The sequence below is a fragment of the Dipodomys merriami genome, unplaced genomic scaffold (assembly GCF_024711535.1).
Source record: "Dipodomys merriami isolate MVZ:Mamm:240054 unplaced genomic scaffold, mDipMer1.0.p SCAF_21, whole genome shotgun sequence".
Classification (NCBI taxonomy): Eukaryota; Metazoa; Chordata; class Mammalia; order Rodentia; family Heteromyidae; genus Dipodomys; species Dipodomys merriami.
The window spans coordinates 5,307,799-5,318,791 of record NW_027203493.1 but is presented as its reverse complement, the minus strand read 5'-3'; the positions used below and the strand labels follow the sequence as shown (position 1 = coordinate 5,318,791).

The 10,993-nt window shown below is 35.3% G+C and overlaps 2 protein-coding genes across 2 annotated transcripts; both read right to left on the bottom strand.

The window, feature by feature from the left end:
• Window positions 1-2,221: 2,221 nt before the first annotated feature.
• LOC138833658 (olfactory receptor 5W2-like) lies at window positions 2,222-3,154 on the bottom strand. The gene has a single exon (XM_070031940.1). The coding sequence runs from the start codon at window positions 3,152-3,154 to the stop codon at window positions 2,222-2,224; it is 933 nt and encodes a 310-aa protein (XP_069888041.1).
• Window positions 3,155-7,319: 4,165 nt separating this feature from the next.
• LOC138834182 (olfactory receptor 5W2-like) lies at window positions 7,320-8,333 on the bottom strand. Its single transcript, XM_070032938.1, has one exon. The coding sequence runs from the start codon at window positions 8,310-8,312 to the stop codon at window positions 7,320-7,322; it is 993 nt and encodes a 330-aa protein (XP_069889039.1). The 5' UTR covers window positions 8,313-8,333.
• Window positions 8,334-10,993: the final 2,660 nt, after the last annotated feature.

Below are 10,993 nucleotides of genomic sequence, written 5' to 3'. Positions count from 1 at the left end.
CAACAAAATCAACTTTCCATGATATGGCTTTGATATGTCACATGAAAGGGAGATATCATGTTTATAATCTTCACAATTATAAGTAATCCTGAGAACCCTTACGTTGATCTGAAGCTTTATACTATTTCAAATAATGCATTCTTTCAGGTCTCTGTTCATAAGTTAACAGAAGAGTGTGGGTACATTGGCTGCACACAGAAACAGGAGCCCTAAAGCTAGGATTCCCAAAGAAATTTTCTTTCCCACAGAATCTATTCTATCACTCTGCTTTACTAGGCCACCTTGTGACAGAACCCAACAAATGCTTCTCCAGAAAGCAAAGGAGCCAATGGACTCCATCTCTAGCCTGAAATGTGTTCACACAAGCACATATTTAGTAGCAACTGTCCATTTGCTTGGACAGTGTTCTGTTGGTTCGATTGTAATAAAAGTCAAGAATTTCAGAGTATGGTGAAACCCCTCATTTATAGCCTTAAAACTCACAACCATTTTATTTGTATACTTAAGCTACAATATATATATATATATATATATATTAACAGTGCATATAATCATTGGTAGTTAATCACAACTTGATATATAACAAAGTAGCATATACATGGGTTTTTGGCATTTCTATATTAATCCATTTTGTGCCTTAGTGGTAATGCAGGTAATAAGAAGACAGGAATAAAACCCACTTGTATAAAACCCACGCTGTATGATTAGTGTCCCAAGTATCATATTAGGACTGATGCTTTAATAAAGCACAGAGCTGTATAGAGTGATGCCATCTACAGAGTATTATTTATGATTCACAAAGATGGGCATTTAAACAGAGTTGAGAAAAGGAAGTAGGAAAGAACGGCTTAATCGAAATGACATGCCGGAGTGGAGAATGTCAACATAAATTTGAATTTCTCTGGGGTCTACACATGCAACTATTAAAAAAATAGTTAATACAAACAGATAAGTTTATGGGGTAAAATGTGCAACTGAAATTAATGGAAAAATTATGTAATGTTCATTTCAGAGAGAATGCTATATTTGCTTATTCACATATTTAGAATTTGAGTAATGGAGTGAATATGATTAATGCATATCATACACATGTATGAAAATAGCATAAAGAAGCTCTTTAGATTTTTAAATATAAAAAGGTGAGGACAAAGAAGAAGAAAATAATAGAGGTGAGGTTGATCAAACTATACTTTGTGAAAATTTGGAAATATAAAAATGAAACCCTTATACACACAAGGAAATAAATCTCTGCTTACATTGAGATATAACATGTAATATTATAGAGTATTTTTCAACATAATTGAGTGGAAAAAAATCTGAATTTTTTTCTATGATTTTTCTTAACTATGGACTAATTTAAAAAATCAGTGAACAAAACACTATTTGAATAAGAAGTGGAAAATATTTAAGTAGATATACAACAAAGTACATTTTGAAAAAAAATCATGAAGAAAATATACAAGCTTACTAAACACCACAGACAGTAAAATCAAAACCACTTTGCTTTTATTATGTGCTTTTGTGTATTCAACTCAGGCTTATTCTTAGCTTATAGTCTTAGAAATATTTTCCCCTCCGTGGACCCATTGTAACAATGAGATGTACAAGTTGTTATGTCAAAAAATGAACTTTACAACTTTGGTGCGGGGGAGTGGGGGGTGTAGTGGGGAGGATTGGGTGGGGGGGTGGGGGGAGGATGGGAAGGGATGGGAAGGGGAAACAAAGGAGGAGGCTACAATGCTTGATAAGAAATGTACTCATTATCTTGCCCACGTAACTGTAACCCCTCTGTACAGTATTTTCACAATAAAAAATAAAAATAAAAAAATAAAAAAATAAATATTTTCCCCTCACCTTCTTTCCATTGTATGTCTCCTCACTGAATGATTAGATGAGTCATATCCAAGAATCCCTTTTTTAGGGGGTAGATTTAGGCATTTTGTATGTTCTATAATCACCTTGTCTTTTGGCTTCATGGTATTGTATAGTTTATTTCAAATTTATAATATCAATTATTATAGTAAATATCACAGGAACGATTTCAGTGAAGACATATAGAAGTCTAAAATTTAAGAAACTACAAACTACATGCTATAGATTAACAAAGTATGTAATGTATTAAATTAAGTATGTCAGATAAGAACATTGAAATATGTGTTTGAAGGGAACAAAATATGTGTACATTTAAATATTTGTGGACTTACAGTATGCAAGTATTTCCCTAAAGTAAGATCTTTTTCTTCAGTTTTTTAATGCCTGCTTTCACCTCCTTGTTCCTTAGGCTATATATGAGAGGGTTCAGCATGGGAATTACAAGGGCATAAAACAGAGAGGTCATTTTGTCTTGATCCAGGGAGTAGGAAGAACTCGGCCGGAAATACATGAAGAGTATTGTTCCCTGGAAAATAGCCACTGCAGTTAAGTGTGAGGCACAGGTGGAGAAAGCTTTGAACCTGCCCTCAGCAGAGCGGATCTTGATCACTGATGAGATGATGTAACAGTAAGAGATGAGGACTCCTGAGATGGTGCTCAGTTCAATGAAACCAAAGACAAAGAATATTGCTAACTCGTTGACTTGTATATCAGAGCACGATATTAATAAGAGAGGAGGGATATCACAGAAGAAATGATTGATCTCATTGGACCCACAGAAACATAAGCGGAATGTCAATGTAGTATGCACCAAAGCATCTGTTATTCCCACCAGGTAAACCGCAGCCAGGAGCTGGGAGCGCACCTTGCTGGACATGTCCACGGCATAGAGCAGGGGGTTACTGATGGCCTTGTACCGGTCAAAGGCCATCACTGCCAGCAGCATGCACTCCGCATCTGTAAAGATGTAGAAGATGAATAGTTGCAGGACACAGCCAGCAAAAGGAATTGATTTATCCTTGCTGAGCAGGTCCACCAGCATCTTGGGCCCAACGGCAGAGGAATAGCAGAGGTCAGAGAAAGAGAGGTGACTGAGGAAAATGTACATAGGTGTGTGAAGCTGGGAGTCCATCCTGATTAAGGTGATCATGCCAAGATTTGCCATGAGAATGATGAGGTACACATTGAGAAATGTGGCAAATAGAACCGCTTTGATTTCAGGGTTATTGGTAATCCCCATGAGAAGGAATTCAGTTGTTGAGGAACAATTTCCAATCTCCATTCTCCTTTATTCTTTTCAAACACTGTCACAAAAAGAATCAGGAAAGTGGTGGATTAAACATATGCTTGTGTATATTCAGAAGCGTTTTTAGGAGATGAATTCTGTGAATAGTTTTATTCATTCTCAGAAAATAGCCTGAGCATATCACTCTTCAAGGGGCATGAGTGTTTCCTTATTTAAAATGAAAACAAAATGACCCATCTATATTAGTCAGCTTTGATTCTAAATCTACATACATACATTTCTGACATGACTTGTTCTAATCATTCTCATTCATTCTCAGCAGTTTATTTAAGTAAACTAAATCTTGCTCCAGATTCAAAATGATGTGACAGAAATACCAAAGTTACAGAGGAAAGCCATAAAATGTACTAAAACTGTTATCCTTTGGATAAGAGGATCAATGTTATTACACTAATAAACACACATCCTGGATTTTGACAGTAAGAATAATATTAGATATAATTTAATAATGGAAATTATTCTAATACTATGTTTGGGATTAATGAAAAATCAATCATGTCTTATTGCTTGGATTTATGTTAACTGTATTTTTTGGTTCTTTCTTCTTTCACAATGAGGATGGGGATGGAACCACGGCTGTTGCACTGTGTATACATTTTAGATTTGAGGAGCACTTTGTCACTGCCCACAAGAATGTCTTAGTGATCATTTAAATCCAAATACAACAAATTTGGTTATTTTCACCATTTCCTTTTGTAAGTAAAAAGGAATGGTTTATTTATAAACTCTCAATAAGCTATGAAGGTAATCCATACTGACAAACATTTTAAAAATGAATCAAATTCACACAGGTGTAACAAGAAAACCTCATGGCCAGTGGAATGAAAACTGTTTAACTTAATAAGTGGATGCAAAATCACTCAATCACACAATTCTCAATATATGATTTCTCATTTTTCTACTCAAATTTTTATTTTCCATTTCCATTGCATCCTAGGCTTTTAGAAACCTACCTGAGATGAGAAAGACTTTCTGTTCTCATGTCTGGACCTTGCACATATATACATACATATCACATTAAAAAAAATTTCTTCTAATGACTCTTGAGATTTACTTTCCAAAACCCTCTGCCTTCACTGTTTTGTGTTATTCAACTATGAGTAATTAGATTTCTGGCTCAGAATTCTCCTTTGAGAATACTGCAATAATTTTGTCAAATGCTGAAATTTTAATTAGTTAATGTTGTACAGCTTACAAACCTTGCAATACTGCTACTTCTTTTATTTATTGTGAAAATACCGTACAGAGGGGTTACAATTACATGGGCCACAGGAAAAAATTATATTAAGTGAAGTAAACTGCTACTTATATTAGCTCAAAAATCTAGATGTGCTTCAATGTTTTTGTATAAATTTGACTCACGTGTGTGTGTGTGTGTGTGTGTGTGTGTGTGTGTGTGTGGTTGTTGTTGTTGGTGGTGGTGGTGGTCTTGAAGCTTGAGCTCAGAACCTTGGAGCTGTCTCTGAGCTCTTTTTGCTCAAGGCTAATACTCTACCAGTTTGAGCCACAGCTCCACTTCCAGTTTTCTGGTGGTTAATTGAGGACTAGAGTCTCACAGACTTTCCTGCCAGGCCAGCTTTGAACCATGATCCTCAGATCTCAGCGTCCGACTAATTAGGATTACAGGCATGAGACACCAGTGCCTGAAAAGAATCATAATTTTTGAGGTAGAATGTTACTTGGAAAGTCGTAAACATATTCTGCATGAAAGTCTCTCTTTCATATAAAAATTAAGTTGAAAAAGACTGTGTATGAACAGAAACATGATATCTCTTTCAATCATATATTTAAATAAAATATTAACAAGAATGGTGGACTGAATTAAATTATGTAAGCTCATTGCATATTGACTTTGGTTTTAAAGTCATTTATAGTATATAGTTTTTGAGTAATAATAATTGCCATCAAGTAATTGGTTTATATGGAGAAGATATAAATAATACAGATGGGGCAAGAAAACAAGAAGATTGACTTATACATTCTATGATCAAATGTTTGATAACTAGGCTGATTCTATATCTAGCCTAATATTAATATAGTTGTAAGAAATATGAGTATACTGGAATATCTAGTGTGTGTTGACTTGTGTTCCTTCTAATATATGCCTCCAAAGAGCAAAGAGTACAATTAATGAATGGGCAAATAAGTTATTAAATGCCATGTTAAAAGTGAACATATGAGTGGGAAATGAGTTATTTGGGTAGGAAACTTGCTCACCTTTAATTATGGACAATCCAGTGCCAGTCTTGTTCCTACAAGAATATGTTTCAAACAATGATTTCTGTCATGCTCTTTGTCTTAGTCTATCTGAGCTGGTATAAAAAAATGCTATAGACCAGTTGGATTGTAAGCAACAGCAAGAAGAAAATAAATAAATATTTTTCACAGCTCTACGGACTACAATCCCAAATCCCAGTGATGACAGATTCAGTATCTGGTGGGAGTCTAAATTCCTTTTCACAGCCCCCTTGATATTTAGTCCATACATAACAGATAGAGCCGGGGAGAGCTCTTGGCCTGTGTCACATGGTCAGCAATTCCACCCTCAAGGGCTCTGTTTCTGTGAATTTGTCATCTTCATCCTAAATTACCATCATGTTGAAGGTTCGGATCTCAATGTATGGCACAATATGCCATAGTAGTTTCCCTGAGGTACAATTTAGAAAGATTAGGCATGCATTGAAAAGAAAGTGTTTAATCAGAATGTCACAGAGTCTTTTATCAAAGACAATAATGGTTCATAGATGTTTTCCACTGGATGCCTTCTTCTGATATGAGCTCATGACCCATGAAAGCAGTGTTTCTTGGATTTTACTTGTATTCAAAATATGGTGGAAGAGGGATATTTGACACTGATAGCCGGATGCCCAAAGATAACACATGGGCTTTCAGTTTCTTTAATTGTAATGCATACAACATGGCTGTTTCTCAAGAAGCAGAGCCATTTCTTAAGCCACCAGAAAAATCCAAGCAGAAATCATTGAAAGAGGCAAACATTAAACACACACACACACACACACACACACACACACACACACACACACACACACACACACACACAAACACACATGTGTACTCTTTAATTTTAATAAAATTGATATCTATTTCTTTGATGATTCATTAGTGAATGTCCATGTTATCTACTCTGTTAGTAGTGCTAATGTGTGGATGAGCATGTGTGTGTGTGTGAATAAGGGTATATGTGTCTGTGTGCATGTAGAGCATACCATCCCCGCAGTTTGTGTTTACTAGCACCTAAAAACAATAAAAATATTTATATTTTGTCTTATTACATTTTGTCTTATTATTTTATTATTTTTTACTACTTTTGGTCCAGATATTATACCAGTGGCTTGTCTTAGCGTTGAAGTTTATGAAAAAAATGAAAGAAAACATAATTTTCTTACTGGAGTTACTGATGTGAAGCAACATGCTAACATTTTAAATAACAATTTAACTGGATGACTGAAAATAATAAGACTATTTCACCGGAACTGAACACCTGGAGAGAGAAAAAGACACTTTCCTGGAAGAATGGTCAAGCATTTCATCAAACAGAAGTAGTTCATCAGAATCTTTTAAATTCTTAACCTGATTTGCTTTATATACAGGAACTTATCTACTCAAGAATTTGATACTTGTCATACATCTGACTAAAGTACATTCCTCTCTCAAATATGTGTCTCTTGGTTCTGAAAATTCACACTCTATCCCAAACAGCCTTTCTTTAGCATGCTGGAGTTGGATGTTGTGACCTGGTATATATGCTGCAGTCTTTGTGTTTCAGTAGTGTTTTGAGGCTCATTTTGAAATATGTAAGGAGTCACTTAAAGCCTATGATTTTTCACTCCAACAAAAATTTCATTAAGAAATTGATCACTGAATTTATCATGGAATATTAAACCAATGAATCAGAAAACATTCACCAAATTTTATCATGACTGAAATTAAAAGAAAGAATAAATAAAAATTTGGATCAGTGTAGATCAGGAAAAAATTGCATATTGAAGGACTAACATATATTAATAAAACATAATGTGGCATGACACATTTGAAGATCAGAAATATTTTCTTGTAATTTGACTAGTAAAAATACTCATTAAATCAAACAACAAGGTGCAATTATTTCTTATAAGTTGTGCTAAATAATTTTTAAAAAACAACAAATTACTAGAAGAATGAGTACCAGTAAACATAACACAATGATATAGATTTTATTCATTAGTTTTTCAAGAGCTTGTTTCACATCCTTGTTCCTTAGGCTATATATGAGGGGATTCAGCATGGGAATCACAAGGGTGTAAAACAGAGACGTCATTTTGTCTTGGTCCAGGGAGTAGGAAGAACTCGGCCGGAAATACATGAAGAGCATGGTCCCCTGGAAAATGGCCACAGCAGTTAAGTGTGAGGTGCAGGTGGAGAAAGCTTTGAACCTGCCCTCAGCAGAGCGGATCTTGATCACTGATGAGATGATGTAACAGTAAGAGATGAGGACTCCTGAGATGGTGCTCAGTTCAATGAAACCAAAAATTGTGAAGATTGCTAATTCATTGATGCGTGTGTCAGAGCAAGAGATCAGTAGGAGAGGAGGCACATCACAGAAGAAATGATTAATCTCATTGGACCCACAGAAACATAAGCGGAATGTCAATGTAGTATGTATCAAAGCATCTGTTATTCCCACCAAGTAAACCACAGCCAGGAGCTGGGAACACACCTTGCTGGACATGTCCACGGCATAGAGCAGGGGGTTACTGATGGCCTTGTACCGGTCAAAGGCCATCACTGCCAACAGTAGGCACTCTGCATCAGCAAAGATGCAGAAGATGAAGAACTGCAGAGCACAGCCAACAAAGGGAATTGGTTTATTCTTGGTGAGCAGGTCCACCAGCATCTTGGGCCCAATAGCTGTGGAATAGCAGAGATCACAAAAAGAGAGATGGCTGAGGAAAACATACATAGGTGTGTGAAAGTGGGAGTCCATATGGATTAAAATGACCATTCCGAGATTTGTAATAACAATGATGAGATATACCAGTAGAAATGTAGCAAATAGAGCCACGTTCATTGCAGGATTACTGGTAATTCCCAAGAGAAGGAATTCAGTTGTTGAGGAGCAATTTCCAATGTCCATTCTATATGGTTCTTTGCAGAAACACACTGTCCTGAAAGGAACAGGAAAGTGACAGATTAGGTATTGATACTTTTGCATATTTAAACTTCATCATGTAAGAGAAAATGTATACATTATTTTATTCACTCTCAAAATATACCCCAAGTTTATGTCATTAAGGGGCATTATCATTGTTTTGTTACAAATGAGAACTACATGCCTGATGTATTTTGATCAACCTTGTTTCTAAATTATATGGCTAGATAGATAGGTATATATATGCAGAAATGCAGGCATATATATATATATATATATATGCAATATATATAATATATATAGCAGAAATTCCTTTCCTAATCACATTCACTCATTCTCCGTATGTTTGTATAAACAAAACCTGCCTCAAAATCCAAAGTGAAGAGACACAAATACTAAAGTTAAAGAGAAAAAGACAAAAATGTAATAATGAAACTTTCATACTCTTCAAGAAGGTTCATATTTATTACACTCATTTTGATGTTTCATGGATTTTACATTGAGAATAATATTGCACTTAACTCAATAAACATTATTCTAATATTTTTGGGCTTGGAATTTATAGAAAAAATCAAGCATGTCTTATTGATATATTAATTCCTGCCACACTGGTTTTCTAGTACATTTATAACCTCTCTGTATAACTCATCCAATTCCAGTGGAGAGATTTCCCACAAAAATCAAGCCAATGTCATAGGAAGAAGTGGGTTATAACAAATATCCTTGTATATCATTGGATTTTTAGTTTATATTAAGCTAAGGAATCAAACAACAGATATTTTGGAGAAGTTGATTTGTGTGTGTCTAGTGTTTCTATTTGCATTTATGTGCATATTTCAGACAATGTCGAGGTTTGTCCATTTGTTTTATGAAAATTAGAAGCCATTTTTAACTGTTAGTTCTCGATCTAAATACACTAAGCGACCATATGAACCTGAGTTTACATTTATTAAATATTGTGTTAACAACAATCATTTAAATGTTAATAGAACAAATTTAAATTTACTTCTACCATATCACTTACAAGAAGGAATAGGAGAAACACTAGGTCTCCTAGGCACAGGCCTAAATTTTTCAATAGAGACCCAGAATCATAACAAATCAAAAAAAGATTGGACAAATGGGATTGCATGAAGCTACAAAGCTTCTGCATGGCAAAGGACATAGCTAGCAAGATTAATACAAAGATCTTCACTAGTCATACAATGAACAAGGGCCTCATATCTAAAATATACCTGGAACTCAAAAATTAAATCCCCCAAAAACAAATCCTCAAAGAAATAACTGTCCAATAAACAAGTGGGCTAAAGACTGATAGAAAAACTTCTCTGAAGAGGAAATAAGAATGACCAATAGACATATGAATAAATGCTCACTCTCTCTAGCCATAAAAGACATGCAAATCAAGACAACATCCCAGTTAGAATGGCTATAATGAAGAAATCTAATAACAACAGATGCTGGAGTGGATGTGGCCAGAAGGAAACCCTACTGCACTGTTGGTGGGAGTATAAACTTGTTCAACCACTTTGGAGAGCAGTATGGAGGATCCTCAAAAGACTCCACATACAGCTCCCCTATGACCCAGCAATCCCACTTTTGGGCATTTACCCAAATGGTTACAAACAAGACCACACTAAAGCTACCAGCACAACTATGTTTATTGCAGCATTATTTACCATAGATAAGATATGGAACTAACCCAGATGCCCCACAGTAGATGAATGGATCAAGAAAATGGGGTATATATACACCATGGAATTCTATGCCTCCATCAGAAAGAATGACATTGCCCCATTTGTTAGGAAATGGAAAGGCTTGGAAAAAATTATATTAAGTGAAGCAAACCAAGCCCAAAGAAACATAGGTCCCATGGTTTCCCTTATTTGCAATATCTAGTATATCTATGAGTCAAGCAGAAAAGGTCAGATAATGTGATGTTAGGAAAATGAACCCCCTAGATATGTATTTAAATGTTTTTTTTCTTTCATGAATTTGTTTCTAAAGCATTTATAAGATTAGTTCTTTATTGCTTTGTATGTCTCTCCCCCACAGTTTAACCCCTGCTTTCACTATATTTGATGTTGGTATAATCTGTGGAGGAGAATGGGAAAAACAAGTCGTTTAAGGATACAGGTGGACCTGTTGAAACAATGAGAAGTACAAGTTGTCATGTCGAAAATGAACTTTACAACTTTGGTGGGGGGGATGATTAGGTGGAGGGGGCAGGGGGGAGGCTGGGAAGGGATGTGAAGGGTAAACAAAGGAGGAGGCTGCAATGCTTGATAAGAAATGTACCCATTATCTTGCCCATGTAACTGTAACCCCTCTGTACAGTATGTTCACAAAAAAATAAATAAATAAAATTTAAAAAAAATAAAAAAATTAAATCCCCCAACAAAAATCCTTAAAGAAATAACTGTCCGATAAACAAGTGGGACTTATAGAGAAACTTCTCTGAAGAGGAAATAAGAATGACCAATAGACATATGAATAAATGCTCACTCTCTCTAGCCATAAAAGAAATGCAAATCAAGACAACATTAAGGTTCCACCTCATCCCAGTTAGAATGGCTGTAATGAAGAAATCTAATAACAACAGATGCTGGAGTGGATGTGGCCAGAAGGAAACCCTACTGCACTGTTGGTGGGAGTGTAAACTTGTT

Coding starts and splice junctions, on each gene's coding strand:
- LOC138833658 (XM_070031940.1), bottom strand. CDS start 3,154: ATGGAGATTGGAAATTGTTCCTCAACAACTGAATTCCTTCTCATGGGG.
- LOC138834182 (XM_070032938.1), bottom strand. CDS start 8,312: ATGGACATTGGAAATTGCTCCTCAACAACTGAATTCCTTCTCTTGGGA.